This window comes from Dermacentor andersoni, chromosome 9, assembly GCF_023375885.2.
Source record: "Dermacentor andersoni chromosome 9, qqDerAnde1_hic_scaffold, whole genome shotgun sequence".
Lineage (NCBI taxonomy): Eukaryota > Metazoa > Arthropoda > Arachnida > Ixodida > Ixodidae > Dermacentor > Dermacentor andersoni.
Window position 1 is genome coordinate 5,125,113 of NC_092822.1, and position 18,723 is coordinate 5,143,835.

Here is an 18,723-nt window from a genome sequence, read left to right on the forward strand (position 1 = left end):
GAGTTCTCGGAGGCCCTGCCTCCGGACACAGTCTGCAACAAAGAAAAAGAACCTGCACCACAAATTGGCGACCGCAGCGACAGGACAAAGCAGTTTGTTCTTTTCACATGGTTACTTTAAAATCTTGAAACCATGACTGGCACGCAAGAGTTGTTCATTGGCCTTAGAACACATGGGGCTCAAGGAAGCTGAGTCGAAGACAAACAGGAGGCACGAGTGCACGAGGAAAGGGCTGCGGAAAAAGAGGCTAAGAAGCAAGAACGAGAAGCTAAAAAGCAGCTGACCGAACTTGAACGAGACGTTAAAATGCAGCTTCTAGAAACGTAGGCATTTAGGAAAACAGGGAACAGGCAACTGCCACTGAAATCGAGGCACGCATGTGCACCTGTGCTTGTAAAAGCACATTGCATAAAGAGGCATAGATGCCTTCAGAAAACCGGATGGAATTGGCAACGGTATGCATGAGCAGTGAGCTTGAAGACAGTTTGACCGACAAGGAAGTACGCATGCGAACCAGTGCAGATAAAAGCACATCGGATAAAGAGGCCCAGATGCATCTAGAAAGCGCGACGAACTGGTAAATGGTTCACATAGCCAATGGCCTCGAAGAATGCGAGGCAAGCAAGAAGGTCGCCCATTCTTCTAGTGTACCCCTTGCAGTGGAGACAAGTGGCCTCATGAGGTTTGAGGACCACTCAGGTGGCTCAGCTCAAGAGAGGGTGAGTTTGCCTGCCCGCATCCATGAAGGCCAGATAGACCAAGATGGTAGGATGAGTACATATGTACTCAGTATACAGACTAGGATAAAATCAAAGGAAGAGGCCTGTGACTTACAATGCGAGTCACACTGCAAATCAGTGCTAAGTGATGATGGGCGCTTGCTAGGTCTGTGTAAATGCATAATAAGAAAGGTTGATTCATCGCAATCTGGTTCTACTGATGAACACAATGTTCCCATCTCGGCCAGTGATTGCCTAAATGGTACCAGATCGGCTAAGCGTTCCGCTTTAAATAGCGACGTAGCCAATGCGCATTCTGAAGCACCAGTTGTGAATGGAACAAATTTTTCCGAGTTATCCGTTGCGGGTACTGCCGAATCATTGAGATGTCATGCTGAATACATCTCGTTTTCTGTGAAACTAAATCGTGAGGCTAAGAACTTGCCTACTGCATTTTGTTCCAATAAAGTAGAGGTGGCTAAACGGTTCCTAAACCCTATCATGTGAAGTTACAGAGGTTTCCGCCTTCAAGTCGCAACAAAGTGGCTCCGCGGTGGTCGTCTAAAACACAAAAGATACCCACTGTTCATCTCATCTGGGTTGGAATAACCTGAGCAGTTGATGAACAGCTGGTTGTCATTGCGAGAGAACTGACCCTGGACTAGAAAATCTATTTGTTGTGAATAGAGGACTTCTCATGAACCTCATGAGTGTTGTGTTGCGTGTGCTAACTGAACTTTATTTTGGACTTTTCAGTGTCACGTGATCAACACAAAGCGGACATTGTATTGAACATACGTGCGATGTGTTTAAATTGGGCGCGCACTAGCGGCAGTTTTTCCATGAGAAGAACTTCTTCAAAAAGGGGCTTTTGTAATGTGTGAAGTGCGCGAAACAGTGCAGCGGTGGAACAAGACAAAGAAGAGAACAACAGATTGCTTGTACGGAGGCAATTCAGTGTTGAATGGAAGCGTCAAGGAACGTCAAGCACGCGCAGCACAACAAGACAAAACAAAAAGGAACATGGCCCAATCGGGAAAGTGCGCGGAGTTCAAAGGGGCCAATCAGGAAAAGGCAAATCGGCCAGAGTGGCAGAAAAACGAAGTGCGCTGGCGGAAGATGGGGAGAGTTCTAAGAAGTGATGCAAGAGTGAAGATCGGCCACCAGACCGGGAGTTGAAGATGGGCCATCGGGTTTCGGACCCAAACCACCAGGGCTTCACCCAACCGAGGCCTCCTGCCATGCTGTTCCCAAGCATCACTACCCTTCCCGAGCCCAGCCAGCAAACTTCTGAGCCCGCAGGCAAAGTGCTAGCAGTCAGGCTACGGGCCCGATTTTGCATTCAGCTGCCTGGCCGAGACACCGCCTCCATCTGTCCCTGCCACCAAGCCACCTGCGTCCCCTCTCCAAGCTGGAGCTGCACTCTGGCCATTGGCTCATTGGTCAACTATATCGATACTGTAGTGAGACCAACGCCACTTCTTTCGCCACCTCTTCTCCACCCCTCCATGTTGAACTGTTGCACTTACAGTCATAGTCTGCCCCTAACTCAAGTGTTGTCTGTAATTTCTTAGCTCCGAGTGTATGTTATCAATAGATGAAGCGCCAACAGTGACGGCACACTAGGAAGGAACAAAGACAACACAAGGCGCCAAAGACAGGACAGCGCCTTGTCCTGTCTTTGTTCCTTCCTAGTGTGCAGTCACTGCTAGCGCTTCATCTATTGAAAGCTATGCACCAACTAGCCCCACAACGTGTTTTAGTGTATGTTACTTCTTGTTGTGAATGTTTTGTTGTGTGTTTATTTTATGTGCTCCTTTCTACATGAACGAGAAGAAAGAGGGTTAACCGAGGGGCCCTATCTTTATTAGTCATATCATAAGAAGCCAACAAACACTGACACCAAGGACAACATAGGGGAAATTAGTTGTGCTTAACAAATGAAATAAAGAAACGATAAATTAATGGAAATGAGAGTGGATGAAAAAACAACTTGCCACAGGTGGGGAACGATCCAACAACCTTCACATCTTTCTACATGAGTTACATTAAATGTTTTGTGTGGGTTTTGGAAGAAACAGCTTTGTCCTCAAGTGAGTTTTCGGAGGCTCCACCTCAAGGAACAGTCTGCAACAATCAAAGAAAAAGAATCTGCATCACACAGCCAAACAGGGAACTCGCCAGGATGTCAAAATGGGCTGGACCAGCCCGCCCCTCTACAGGCACTTGGAAAGAGCAACCAAACGTGTGGATGAGACAGACTCGTCCTTGGCACTAATTGCATAAAAAGTGCACCCGAGTAAGACTCATCCACGGCACTTAAATGGTTAATTTCCCAATTTTTTATTGTTTTCGAGTGATACAAATTTCGGATAATAAAACATTAGGGTGACACAAATTTTCTCATCATCCTGTGACATTCATATCGAGATTCTACAGGTCACTGAAGTACAGCACCTTCTTGTGTAAAAGCAGCACCATTTAACAAATAAATATCGCAACCCACCAGGAACAGAAGGCAAAAACATTTGCTATAATAATGGTTCGGAAATAAGCACTTGGATGCATCCACTGTCTCCTAGTGCCACCAATATAGACACTGCAGCAATTGAAGTTATGATCAGGACCACTATTAGGGTCAGGCATGTGCATTCTGGCCAGTAAAGACCAAATTATCTAGCAAGTCTAACATCTAGGACCAAAATAATATAAGTTTAGTCCATAGCAATGTACAAGCACTGGCCGGGATCTTTGGTTGAGATCGAATTAACCTAAAAATTGAATTAACTGGAGTTAGGTCAGCAAACATTTACTGCTGTAGCTTACAGCTTAGGTGAAATAACCACGCTATTTACCTAAGTTCTGCAAAAGTGCTAGTTACAAAGGTGTGCAGTAGACAAGTTAATTCGACTCCAGTTAATTCAATCCTAACCAAAGATCCTGGCTAGTATTCATACATTTCTATTTGCCCATACTTTCGTTATTTCAATAATGAAATTGGCCATCACTAGATAAATCGAACTTGGCAGGTCAGCACGCGCCTGAACCCAATGGCAACCCCCGTGGTGACTACGATAGTGGCAGTGCGTGTCTTGGTGTATCTTCAGTACAGTGACTGCACGAAATGTGTCGCCTCCCTTCAAAACTGCCCCAGAAATATTTTAAAGCAACAACGGTAGCCAATTGTGAGTTATTACAGTATTTATCCAATTTTAATGCGTGCCACTTTTCCCAAAGATTGGTCCAAAAATTGCCTTGCGCAGTGCAATCTAATACAAAATCAAAACTGCATTTGCAATGTTTGCATAAGCCTACTGTCAGAGCCACCCTAGTCAGTCATCGCCATTAGCATCAAAAGATGGCAACCATAAATGGTGACAGAATGAATTGTCACTCAGCACGACAACAATGATGCGCCGGTTTTAGTATTGTAATGAAAGCACCTTCAACTGATCTTATTACAGCGCAAGAAGTTTCATCAGATGTTCTTGGCATTGCAAATTCGTTCAAGAAATGCAGAATACTGTTATAAATTTATTTACAGTGAAAAGGGTAGAGAAGACATGAGACGGTCTGAAACAGCCAATCACCAAAACCTCACACTGCTTCTTCTTTCTTTTGTATGCTCCTCCGGTGCAGCGTTACATTTTTTTCCGGGGCAGATGAAGCTCACCGAGCAAGCCAGAGTGTGTGTGTTGATGGTAGGGTTTAATCTTGCAACGTGTTGAACTTGCGTCTTACGTAAATAGCAGTTAGCAGCCGTCACTTTAGCGATGATATATGACACTTCACTCAAGCATTTGAGAATGATGAACGGGCCCAAATATTTGGAAAGAAGCTTTTGGAAAAGTCCCCTTTTCCGAACCAGTGCCCACAGCCACACAAAGTCACCTGTGGAAAATCTGACGGGCAAATGTTGCATGTCGTAGCGTGCCTTAGCATGAGCATGTGACAACAGGGTTCTGAGCCGGGCATGTCGACGTCCTTCTTTGGCACGACAAAATATCTGCACAACAGAAGAAGGAAGTATAGTGCCGAGAAAACTTGGGATGGCGAGCGCAGAGGAGAAAAAGAAGTCCGTATCCTGTGACTTTATGTTTGGCTGTGTTGAAGGCATACGTGATGAACGGTAATACAGCATCCCAGTTCATATGATCCACTGAAGCCTACATTGAAAGCATGATGACGAGGGTACAATTGGTGCGCTTGGTTAGACTGGTGGTTTGCGGATGGTAAGGTGTGGAATAGCGGTACAGTAAACTCTCAGTTGTACGAACGTCGGTTTATCGAATATTTCAGAATAACGAACTTTTTAAAAATCCTCGGCAGTTTTCTTATGGTGGATCCACACAACGGACGAAATCCGTCTTTTTCGCGACGGACGGCGCATCACGTGACTACGCGTCACGGATTTGTGCCGTCCGCGCGTCGTCCACGACCCCCACGGACGGAAAATGCCGTGTTATTTTTCGCATCTGGATTTTGGGGGTCGAATGCTACGGATTTAGCCTAGCATGTTCTACAGTCTGGCAACAAGCGTGCCTTTGGGATCTTTCTGAAACAGCTTCATCGCTGCCGACACCATTCGTGTCTGTTCGCGCACGCGCGACTCGCACAAGAGCGACTGAAATGAACCTGAGCGACGAGGCAACTTTGTTCTTACATGTCGTGGAGCAGTCCCCCACGTTGTGGGACATGACTCTCACCGATTACGCAGACACGAGAGCGTAAGAAGACCTCTTTCGATGAAACAAGTACACGTCGTCATCCAATTCGGACAAAACAACAGCCATTGCGGCCAACCGTCGTTTCCTTTCGATCTCCGTTTTCATTCAGAATGAAAAACACGTATGACAAAGTCTTTGTTACACCGATGGCGCCATCTAGAGTGAGTAGAAACAAGCAATCACTTTAACTTACGGCCACTGAGATCCGCCCAGGCCGCTGCAACATCTTCGAGGTCATGTTCAGCCAATACAGCCACTCTAAGCCTACATGCCGAGATTCTGAGTATCGCTTTCGGAAACGGTGCACACTCATCCCGAATACATTGCTGTCGAAGCTTCTGGACACAAATTTAAACAAAATACAAGCCTCCGTTTGAAAGTTACGGGCCACACAGTGGACGACAACGACTTAACAGGTTCGAGGTGGACGGCACTCGCTTCGGGTGGTGCCGCCATCTTTATTTTTCCGGCGTGGTCACTGCTCAGCCCGTCCGTCGTCTGGATGAGCTTCGCAGCCGGACGGGCGGCGGAATAAGCGTCCGCGGCACAGATTTGCGCGGAGCCGTCCGTCGTGTGGATACACCATTATAGATTCTGTGCAAAAATGTTTCACTTAAACAAATTTTGGAACAGTCAATATTTCAGTTTAACGAACTTGCTCAGAGGACCAAGGCTTATTTTTACATTATTTTTACGATCGGCAATGTAACGTCGCTGGCGCTACAGCGCCCCAGGGGCAGAGCGGCGGCGCGGAAAACGAACGGCAATGAGGCATGGCCTCCGAGATCGCCCGCACAAAACGAGCAAACATGTAATCTCGGAAGCCATGAACAAAGTAACATCGCCGAGCCAGTTTCAAGCCCTATAACTCTAGCTGAGGTTGTAGGGTACATTGGAAAGTTGAGAGACTTTGTGTCTCAACAGCAAGCTGTGCCAGAAGAAGTGTACAAAAACATTGGACAGTTTTGTTACTTCCTGTGCTTTAATAGTACAAGTGCAGTAGAAGATTACAGATTTTTTTTCTAAGTGAGAAAGGCAGCATTATAACTGTTATGAACCTTGCACTTATTGATATGTACAAATTCCATTTCCCACATTTGTAACACTATGGATGCCATGTCTTTTTCTCCATGAATTGCAATTCAAACTTTTGACTCTGTATGTCATGTCTTATGTTGGTCTAGAGAATATTCAGTTCAGTGAACTTTCAGTTAAGTGAACTATTTCCTTCGGTCCCTTGAAGTTCACTCAAGTGAGAGTTCACTGTATTGAGTTCCACAAAGGCATAGAAACTCTTCCACAACATCAGCGGTGAACTGCTGGCCGCGATCACTTATCACCACCCGAGGAGCTCTGTGGTAGAGGATAATCGAATGCAGAAGAAACCACGAAACATTGGTTGCTGTAAGTGAGACAGGCGCCATTGTTTCAACATAACGCATTAAATAATCCACGTATACAATTATCCAGCGGCAGTCAGTGGAAGATTTGGTGAAGGGACCAGGTAAATCTATACCCGCTTTCTTAAAAGGTGAAGTTGGAAGTCGAACTGGTTGCCAAGTTCCTGCAGGAGCCGTAATCCGTTGGTTGTGGTGTTGGCAGACATAATAGCTGACAACATATTGCTTCATTGTCATCCCCGATTGAGGCCAATAGAAATGTTGTCGGAGGCAGTGGAGCGTTCGAGCAAACCCAAGGTTTCTGGATATAAGGTTGTCATGCATGGACCAAGGTACTGCAAGGCACAGGGATTCTGGAACGACGAGTGGTGGAGCACCGTTGTAATAATTCTTGTGGTACAGCAGACCGTCACTCACACATCACAAATGGTGTAGTTCGTACAGATCTGTGGGTCACATCAATAATCGGCTTTAGTGAAGGGTCATGGTGTTGTTTTTTCTTGAAGGCAGCAAAGCCAGGAAAGTCCGATGAGACAGTAGTTAAGTAGTCATCGAAAGGATCATCATCAGTGCTCTTGCTCAGAGAGAGAAGATGAGATAAGCAGTCGGCATCTGTGCGACACCGACCACTCTTGTAAGCAACAGAAAAGTCATATTCTTGAAGCCACAAGGCCCACCGAGCCAACCACACAGCTAGGTCATGCAGTCTAATGAGCCAGCAGAGAGAATGATGGTCAGTAACAATCTTGAAATGGCAGCCGTACAAATATGGTGTGAACTTATGGATGGCGAGAACAACAGCAAGACATTCCAGTTCTGTGACTGCATAATTGCTCTCTGCTTTTGTGAGAGCATGACATGCACAGGCAACAATGTGTTGGTGTCGGTCGTGAAACTGGACGAGCACAGCACCAATGCCCACACCACTTGCATCACAATGCAGTTCCGGGAACACCTCCGGATCAAAATGGCGGAGAAATGGCCCAGAGGTGAGCAAAAACTTTAGGTGCTCAAAAGTAGTCTCATACTGAGTAGACCAAATGAAGGGAGTGTCCTTGCGAAACAGGTCTGTTAGTAGATAAGCAAGCTGGGCGAAGTCTTTAAACGGGCTCTGAACCACACCTTGGGCTTGGTGAAAAAGTCCGCGGGTAGCATATGCTGGCGGTGAACATTTCAGGTAAGTTTTGCTGTCCTACCTGGTGCGTGGAGCTCGCAAGCTGATTGTTGGCGTAAGTTTGGAGCCTTCTGCCACCAGCCACTCTTCACTTGCCGCCACAGGTGAAAATTTTGCTTAGCCGCAGTCGCCACTCTCGTACCACCCATTAAGAAACACCAAACTTATGGCCCACTGCGCAGTTAATTGTTTCTTCAGCATAAAGGATGGCAGCCCTCTTGAACGCTTCTGTGAACGAGCGCTGAATGTTTAGTGTACTCGGAGCACTCATGACGACTGAGGAAGCACGGAAGTAGCACGTGGCCGGCAGTCAAATCAAACGCATGAAACTAAAGAGCTACAGGAAAACAGAAACACATGAGCAGTGTCTGCTCTTCCATGAACTATCGATACTCCCCGCAAGCGCCGCTGTTCTGAGGGTGCTGCCGCAAATGGAACAGCGGCACTTCCATGAAGTATCGACACTCCCCCCCCCCCTCCCCATAAGTGCTGTGTGCACTGTAAAACTCTAAAAAATGTTGAAAAACCTTCCAAAAAGTGAACAAACGTGCAGGATGGCAGAAAGCTATGGGTAGGGCCGTAGAGCAAACATAAAATTGTAACTACGTTGTAGCTTCCCTGATATCTCGTTGGTCTTGCTTTTTTTGCGGTGCCATGTTTTAGTTTCGATTGTAAGTCAAGCCCCCCTCCCCACTTCAGATTTCCAAATTTAAAAAAATAGGTCGACTTATAATCGTGTAAATACAGCAAGTGCTACAGGTGTCCAACCTGGCCTGACAAGATTAGTGCTGTCGAACTTTCCGGTGCCCTCGTCTACTAAAAATGTTCAGAGTTTTGTGGGATTATGTTCGTACTTCCGCCATTTTACACACAATTTCGTCATCATAGCCTGGCCCCTAACTGACCTTCTAAAGAAGGTCACCCCCTTCTCGTGAGGCCACAACGAAGCGGCTGCATTCTCGGCACTGATCAACTTGCTCACTTCGCCTATAATGGCTCACTTTGACCCATCCGCGACTACTGAATTTCGAACAGACGCTAGTGGGCATAGATTCAGCGCTGTCCTCACTCAGCACCAGCATGGCCAAACATGTGTTATTGCAAATGCTAGCCGCTTTCTCTCCATGTCTAAACGGAACTATTCGATCACAGAAAGCGAGTGCCTTGCATTGATTTGGGCTGTCACAAAATTTCGCCCGTATTTGCACGGCCACGCATTCTCGGTTCTCACTGACCACCACGCTCTTTGTTGGCCGCCCTTGCTCAAGGACCCAACTGGTCGCCTTGTTCGTTGGGGCTCTCAGACTACAGGAATATACAGTAGGACCCCGCTGTTACGTTCCTCACTGCTGCGTTTTCCCGGCTGCTACGTCGTTTTCATCCGGTCCCGGCATAGCTTCCATAGGATTCAATGTATAAGGAACCCCGCTGTTACGTAGTATCTGTGAAAACGTTCCCGCATGATGCGTCGCAACCCGAACCCGCCTGGGCTAAAGTAGGCAACGCGCTTTAACCGCCATTTTGACTTTTGACGAGTTTTGACTCGCTTGGCTATGGAACTGACTGCAAGAAGCCGCACGGTAGTTCGAAAGGCCGCCACTAGGTGGCCATTCGTGAAAAATGCTCTCACTATCATCGCTGCGATTACGGTCCCCGCATGGTTTGTTGGACGGGTCGACTCACGGAGGAAGGAAACTCAGGAGAGGCCCTGACGTCATTCTTTGTGAAGCTATAGCTAAAGGGAAGCCGGAAGTTGGCGTCGCTCATGGCATTGCTCCGCCTATCGGGCCAGCTCTCCTCTCTTGTTTACATTTCTCGCGAAACCACGCCGCGCTGCGCGCAACCGGGCTGCTCGGACGCGTGCACTCCACAGCAATACTAAACAATCGTTAGCACGTTAGCATGATTACGCCAAAGAGGGCAAAATTTCCCGCGGATATTCCTTCATCCGTTGCCATTGCCGTAGCGCGGTGACAACGAGGAGCACGAGCCGCATGATGCTGGGGAGTTGCCAAATCCAAGCTTTGGAGAAGCCGTCGCGGCTCTGGACCTCCTCCGCAGGTACGTCGCACCTCTCAACGACGCTGACAGCAATGCGGCCTTCCAGGCTATTGAGAAACGTGTGGTGATTTCTAGCGAGCGAAAGAAACGGCAAGCCAGCATTCTAGCCTTTTGAAGTTCTAAGCGCACTCTGTGGAAATAAATTGTCTATAGTTGAAGCTGCACTTTTTTCATTCATTTTCGGAGCTTTCCTCACTGTTGCGTTTTCCCGGCTGTTACGTTTTTTTTTTTCTCGGTCCGGTGAAAAACGTATGAACGGGGTTCCACTGAACATTTGAGGTAATTTATAAATCTGGCAGGCTACATCACGATGTCGACTGTCTTTCACGCCATCCAGTGGACCCTGCTAGGATCATGACAATGATTCCCGTGTGCTCGCCATATCTGATTTACGCAACATCGGCACCGAACAGCGTCGGGATGAATCCCTAAAGCTCGCCATTCAGCAATTCTCTTCGCACGTTCCGAGCCTTCTCTACGTCCGTATGTCCAAGGCAATGAATTTCTATACCGTCGCAACATGACACCTGATGGGCCGAAAGTTTTGCTAGTTATTCCTCCACACCTGCGTGCCACCATTCTTCAACATCTATGCGCTGCTCCAACTGTGGGACACCTCGGCCGCGTGTGATAGCGGTTTTTTTGGCCTGGCTTGTATTGTTCTGTGTGCCGATACGTTGCTGCCTGCGAGCACTGTCAACGTCACAAACGTTCTGTTCTTCCACACGCTGGCCTGCTTCAACCGGTCAAAATTCCATCGGAGCCCTTCTTTCGCGTCAACCTTGACTTGCTCGGACCTTTCCCTACGTCCGTATCCGGCGACAAATGAATTGCCATCGCAACTTTCGATATGACCTGATATGCCATAACGCGCACCATGCCCAGTAGCTGCCCTACAGACGTTGCAGACTTTCTGCTCAGTGACGTCATTTTTCGACACGAGGATCTGCCCCAGCTTCTTACGAATCGTGGCCACTGTTTCCTAGCAAAGGCCACTGACGAAATTGTTCATAGCTGCTTTACTGAACACCGCCTTAAGACAGTCCACCATCCACAGACTAACGGTCTTACCGAGCGCGTCAACCAAACTCTCATTATGCTGTCTATGTACGTCCCTACTGATCACTGCGATTGTGACACCACGCTACCCCACATTAATTTTGCTTACAACTTGTTCCGATATGACACCACTGGTTATTCACCCTTCCTTTTCCTGTACAGCCGCAACCATGCGTGGCCCTTCGAGATGCTCATTCCTGCTGATCCCCCCGTACCCACCGCACATGCTCAGGACATCATCTCTCAAGCCAGAATAGCTCACCATGTTGCTAATACTAGGCAATGTGCGTCACAGGCCTCCCAAAAAGAGCGCTACGATAACTGCCACTGCGAAGTCGAGTACCCTCCTGAATCTCTGGTCCTACTCTGGGCGCAGTCTCGATGCCAAGGACTGTGCGAGAAGCTCCTCCCTCGCTATACCGTACCCTACAAAGTTTTCCATAAGCTCCACGACGTTGACTACCACGTCACTCCACTCCTACATCGCCTGCCTTCTTTTACATCTACTATTGATGTTATCCATGTGTCGCAGCTAAAACCCTACTTCACCAGCAGTGCTGACTGATTTGAGAAGGTGCCGTGATGACACTCAGTCTGCCGGGAGTGATGTTACAAGGCATCGCGTATGAGCTTGCCATTAAAGGACCACTTCACTCTGTGAAGAGAAAGCAGACGGGACATGCCGCATGATGTCAGGAATTCTGCGGTAGCAGCAGCCTGTAAATATTGTAATATACGGTTTCGTCTCTTCCCCGTGTACTTGTGAATTCCCGTGACAATATTTAGGCAACCACCTACATTACTGAAAATTCACTTGAGAGTTTTATTGACTATTTCAGTGACATGGCAGCAAGATAACATGACATGGCAGCAGATAAAATTTTGCGAGTTGTTGGTCTGAGTTTCGTGACACGCTCGAAAAAAGTAAGCAACACTGCTTTTCTTCATGTGTAATCAAAGAAAGGTATCTTAGTGAGGCCCACTTTTTTCATTTGCTTCCTTTATGATGGCATTCAGCGTTGAGACGATGAAAACATCCAAAAAGGAACTGCAAACAATTTAATCCTCTGCCTCCTACCTACAGCAGAGAAAAAGGGTTTTGCAAGCATCACACACTCGCACTTTGCAAGAAAGCATGAATCTTTCGTGAATTTAGAATCATCGCCCATGCTTGTCACAAATGGATATGCCTACCATCATGTTTCGTCTGAGCATTACAAGCAAAATGTCTCAGGCCTACCCGATATTATCCAAGCCAAACATACCGTGGTAGCTGCCTGCATCTGCAGGTGCTGCCGGTCACGCACCAGGGCAGCGATCTGGTTTCGGATGAGCATGGCCACAATGCGGGCATCCTCTTCCATTATGATACCCGTCAGGGCCATAGCCTTGGCTATCTCGTCGGGGTTGTCATTCTCTACGTGGAACTCAAACTGGATGGCCTCGTTCTCACGGTGCTTGTCCTTGCGTTTCTTGGGATCCAGCACGCGCAGCCGCAGCTCCACCTTGTCAGCACCGCCCGCCAGGCTCTCCTCACGGTTGACAAACTCAACCTTGAGGCCCATGTCCTCCTGGAAGAAATCCAGCTGCAGAAGCTCCTTCACGGTTGGCCTGCATACAAGCAACACATATGATACCACTTGCATGGTTGCACAGTGTCAAGCACGTTCTGCAGGCCCTGTGAGTTGGTGGAACATGCACTGCCTTACTGCCTTACTACAGCGCAGCATCTATGCAGCCCGCATTGTTTTGCAAGTCGAACTGTAAATATTTTAGTCCGAAAAACAGGATCACACTAAAGGAAAGACATTAAGACAGGACGAGCGCTCTAGTACAAGCCATTGAGCTACTCCGTGCATATCGAACAGTGAATTTATAAGCACCATAATTACGACTCCAAAACAAGTCCTGCTAGAGTAGAGTGTCTTGCAAGTTTACCTTTAGATGCAGCACAGAAGCATTGGCAAACTTTAAACAGCAAGGACTGACAAGCAACACATTGTTATTAGATCACAGCGACCTTTTTAGCGACTTTGCTGTTGCCGATATCGGCTGCTTCTGAAACTTGTCTCAATAAACTTGCTCCAGGCAATATGTTTCTGGCACATGGTGACTTGTGCTAAGCGGGCGGTGCAGTTTCCCTCACACTGTTACGCAGAAGTACTCAAGTGCCACCATCTTGGGTTGTTAACATTACCATTCTTTAGCATTAGAACAGTCCGAACCATAGAGTTTCATACAATAATTGCTAGAGGTAACTCTGGCGCTAGTGTCTACAGGAGCTGCAATGAGAACGGTTGTACCAGCATGGGAATTATGGGAAGTACGTGGATTTGCCTAAACTTCGTCCTTTTGGCTTCAAATGGCTTTGTGACTTTGTAAGCTCTTCATTTTCAACAATGTACTGTGTAATAAATAATTAAATAAACATCATTAAAATTGTCCGACGGCAGGATTTGAACACAAGAACTCTAGCACAGAAGCCTGATATTGAAACCATTAAGCCACGGATGCATGTATCGACAAGCGAATGAAACGCCCTTATGAATTTATCGTGGGCATGCCAGTGCCTTGAGACGCTTGGCACGTTTCGATTTGGCCACCTGGACAAGCGCAATTGTTGCAATTAATAGCAAATTGTGCATGTTCACGGCATCTTCTGCACTTCAAGAGTATAGATTGCGCTGAAACTTGCGACAATAAGATTTATGGAGCGTAATATACAAGGCCATAAGAACGTCTGAATGCATATGCACAAAGATCAGACAAATCCATGTACTTCCCATCATTCCCATGGTGGTACAACGACTGCAGTGCCAGAGTTCCCTCTATTAATATTGTATGAAACTCTATGGTCTGGACCACGCCTCGAGCTTGGTGAAAAAGCAGTGTCCGCGAATAGCATAAGCTGCTCTGAACATCTCAGCCAAATTTTGCAGCCGTGCGTGGCACATGGAGCCTAAAAGCCTAGCAAGAAGTAACCTTTTTCTAAAATGGTCTTCTTTCAAATGAGGCCTTCTCCTCACTCATTTCGAAGCTGCTGGCGGCTTGCATATGTCATCATATGCAATATTCCCATATATGGCTGCTACTGGCTGATAGCTGACATCAATCTAGAATGGTGTTTGGATCAGTGCACTTCCTCCTAGTATTACTCTGTCTATTTATTGATGCAGTTTAATAAACAGGCTGAACTAAGCAAAAATCAGCATTTCAAATTTTGATAAGAATTACATACTTCCGAAAGAAGCCGACTATCACCTGCTCACACTCGGCCGCAGCCCCCATGTAAGAACTAAACTTTGGCCACATTGCTTATCAGTAATGAAACAGTTGGGTCTCTAATTTCAATTGGTTTTGAACACTCAACTAGCCTTGAACTAACTACATGAAACTTAAGGTCAGACCACACGTCGGCTTGCCAAGGCGCACTTCACTGCTGGCCACTCCTGGCTAGATGCCTTGGCAGACATCGATTCGTGTTGAGCTACTGACAGTGCTTCAAAATGCGCAAGTTGGATGTGGCTACTACCTTTCGGTCAAGTTGGTGCAGGCCAAAGCCGATCCACACCTCGTAGCACGGCTAGATTGGAGCGCATTACCACGAGCACGCACTCTAGTACTGTCGTGCACATAGCAAACATTGTGCATACACACTACAGTTGCATCTAGCTTCGCCTGCTGTGTAATGTAGATACCGCAGCTGCCATGGGGTGCCGCAACAAGCCCGCTCACTGAGCTTACTGTAGGTCACGGAGGAGAACCGCATTTGGCCAACTTTAGCATGCTGTAGGCGGCAAAATTGTAGAAAGTGGCATTTACGTGAATATCCTAGTTCATAGGTAAACTGCGTGCCACCAGTGACGTTCAGAAGGCATTGTGGGCACATCCTGCTCCACCACAGCCTTCATAGTGCAAGGCATTGAAGGAAGAGTTGGAGCACTGTGAAGGGGCCAAAGGCAATGTTTGAGTGTCAATAACTCCACTTCTGCTGAAGGCACTGAAGTACTTTTTGCGGTAAAGTATTTCTAAAATAGTGTAATTTAACTTCAACTGCATTTCTTTGATTAAAGCCTTTGATTAAAAATGGTTCAGTGCCTCTTTAAGGTCCTATTGTGCAGCTTGGGGTATTTCTGCTGGATGTCTTTGCAGCAAGGGCATTCCCACATGTTTTTTCATCGATTGAGTGCCTGTGCTGCACACTGAGCAGGTGACCGCTGTTGTAGAGTATGGAAAGACCAAGCGCCTTTTTGTGCTAGGAAAGCTAAGTTATTTGTGTCCTTTTATAGTGTGTTCTATTTGTAAACCTACAATATCCATTATATCAATATATCCATTATTTAAATATATTAGTAAGAGGCCCCTACCTCTTGCTGGTAAATTCACCATTTATCAGTCATAGGCACAGGACATTAGATAGGTAAACGATTTACCTCACTCTAGCTTATATTATAGTGTTGCAAAACACCTAAGGTATTTAAAATTGACTTCACAGTTATAGAGAGAATTTCGGTGACTTTTTTTCTCACTTCAGTGAAATGCTTTGAATGATTTTGGCAACACTGTTTGTAATTATAGTTCGTGTGTGATTGATAATCAGATCTACCAATGACAAAGAACTCTTACCGAGACATTTTTAAGCCACTTTTGATGCAGTGGTAATCCGCAAATATCCTATATATGTAGATCAAGTGAAGGTTTCTCTGTATGGTCCAGTTGCTTTAAGAGCATACAAAAGAATGTCCAAATGTGCAAAATGTTTCTTTCAATGTTTCAGCCAGGGTCCAGCCTTTGCCACTGATCTCTTTTTCTCTCTCTCTCTCTCAGAGAGAGAATGAGAAAGGGGCTTAAATTAACGGAGAAATGCAGCTATGGTGCAAGGATGCACATCAAAGTGGTGACAGGCCTTTGAGGCCTAATATCCTATTATGTGTTACCCAAGCCTTAGACCCACCAAGCAGGCACCTTTTCTTGGCAAGCCTGCTATGCAGGGAGCCTTTCCTGTCCATACCCCTGCATCATTCAGTCTTCCCCCTGCGCCTGGTCCTTCTGTGTCACCAGTCTGCTGGTGACCAAGGGAACTGATGTCCCTGGGTCCTACCTACAGTGGCCAGTTTCTGGCATGGGGGCCACAAGCACCTCACGCTAGCCTTTCCCCCTGCTGCCACAGTTGCCAGTCACAGCGGCCAGTCCGCCCAATCAAGCTCTGGCCCCTGCCCGAGTATGGTCACCCTGGCTACCACAGCTTACCTAGCTGGCAGTCCTGGCCAGCTGCTCCTGTCACCCTGTAAGCAAGGGAGCCTGGCGACTCTGGCAGTGGGCTACTGCAGGTAAATGGCAGCCTCACCTGACGTGTTCCTGGCAGCCCAACCTGCCTATCCAGTGGATTTCAATTGTTGCCGGCTGCACCATGGTGCAGTTATGCCCTGCACTACCTGGGCTGCAGTACCTTCCTCCTCGAAGCGGACCCTTCCTGGTTAACGGGACTTTGGTGATCAAGGCAGGACCACAAACTCGCATCAAGAAAAGCAACGCCCTCACCTCTTCTGACTGCTGTGGCTCCTCCTCCCTGACCAGGCCCTAACAAAGACCCCAATGCCCTCCCGGGCATTGCCCCATTGCTTAGCCCGCTTTGGTTGAGTGAGCCTTCCCACTTGGGCTCAGTCCACCTCCTTTGCAGGCTGGCATTGGTCTTCAGGAAAAGGGAATGTGGGAATCAAGGTGCCTTCGTGCACCTCAACTCCTAGCTCACACGTGGTGCCAAGCTCGATCTCCAGGAACCGCCACCCCAATGGCAACATGGCAGACAAGGCTATCACACCATAGCTGCTTTCCCGCGCAAACTCTGCTTCTCCCTCTTGGGGTCAGTCACTGCACGAACACACGTAATGGGAATGTGCCCTGACTGGCCTCCCAATGTCAACCCCAGGGCAGCTTCTCCACATGAGCTCTCTTCCACTGAGCGCTTAGTCCCGCGGCAGGTGTTCAAAGGCCCACAACTGGAGCACTCTTATGGGGAGCCTTCACCCGTAAGTGCTGTGATTGTTGCACTGTGGTGTCTCTAGGGTTATGAATGCATGTTTGTTAGTGATTCCGCAGCTTTCTCTGCCCTGTGCCAGAGAGTCAACAAACCTAGCCATAGTGCCTTTGTGCATTGCAGAGAGGAGAAGCATCATGCCTTTTCCGTAGGGTAAGCCTCGTGCAAGCCCATTTCCACAAGGTACATTAACGTCACGGTCTGGCTAGTTCTCAACTTCGACGACCTCCATGATGGAGAAGTCCAGCTCCTTGCTATTGTAGTCTGAGGTGTTATGGCACAAGCCATCCCTGTAAAGATGCCACTTGGCCAGTAGGTTTGGCGGCAGTGGATGACCATTCGTCAGAGTTTGCACCTTCGGAGCAAACCTCCTTTTCTGTTTGGCCAAGCTCACGCACTTGACCCCAAGTCTGAGTTGTTCAGTGCTGTTAGAACAGAAAGCGCTGAGAGGGTGCTGTGCATTACCTCATTCTTGCTTGTCAGTACACATACGGCCTTGTTACCAATGCCGCACCTGCGTGCCTCAGTACCAGGTCCACCCACACTTCCAAGTTACAGTCCCTGCGAAGCCTGCTGCTCCATACAGAGTGTCTACCAAGTTGACATTCCCAAATTCCGAGTTTTCCAGGTTTTCGCCAAGTGCCTTTGCAAAATTTCCCGAGTGACACAGAACTTTGTTTTATGTAAAGGCGGGCTGACACCATGTCGCCCGATGCTGTCACTCCCTAGTAAGCATGTTAAAAAATAAAATACGACTTAATCCAGTTCTTCTAAGTAGGAGTAGTGCTTATTTTATTCAATAGGAAAACAGAAAGGAGGGGGGGGGGCTAGTGAAATGCTCAGCAAATAAAATACCTGTGAAAAACAGAATGGTAAAACCTATTGTGAATAGAGTAGAACATTCCCAAACACGAATAAAAAGGAGATGCATACAGAAGAAAATATTTTCGAATATGAGCAATTTCTATCAATTGATTATGAGCTCAATGGTATGGTGCCTGAACTCTCACAAGTGAGACTGTCTCTCAACAGCTGTAATGTCACCCTCAATTGTCCAGACGTACTCTCAGCCCACGCACAATGCCTCAGTATTGCGTTTTGCTGCTCAAATGAGTTTATTTTGGTTTGTATGAGGGATACCTGCATCTTGGCATTAGCCAACACTGTTTTCTGAGCTTAAGCTCCTTGAAAGAAGCAGCGGCACACTTCCTTTCCCATTCATTGCTCAATGCGTAGGTCCTTTCTGTTATCGCCCTCCATACACAGTGCGTTCGTCCCACGGACCATTTAAAGCATCTACATCGTCAGTTGTACAGACAACGTCTAATTTTTCGTACTCTGTAGGGGACGCGAAAATGTCCGAAAAATCTGGCAGTTCAACAAAATGAATGCATGTCTTTTACTGCCCTTAAAGGCTTCAAGTCGCCACTAGCCCATCTGAAAAAGCTCTGAATACCTGCTAGTACGCTTATTAGGCACATCGGTGCTCATACTGCCACTAGAGATGGCAAATGCACTCGTGTATAATTTAGGAATACGTACTACA

The 18,723-nt window shown here is 47.2% G+C and overlaps 1 protein-coding gene across 14 annotated transcripts in view; it reads right to left on the minus strand.

Moving 5' to 3' along the window:
• The window catches only part of LOC126527418 (uncharacterized), a 476,501-nt gene that overhangs the window by 313,707 nt on the left and 144,071 nt on the right, over positions 1 to 18,723 (minus strand). For all 14 annotated transcript variants that reach the window (XM_055068432.2, XM_055068435.2, XM_055068434.2 and 11 more), the window contains exon 6: positions 12,406 to 12,751. In XM_055068432.2, the coding sequence (XP_054924407.1) occupies positions 12,406 to 12,751 (346 nt within the window). The remainder of the gene's footprint in view (positions 1 to 12,405; positions 12,752 to 18,723) is intronic.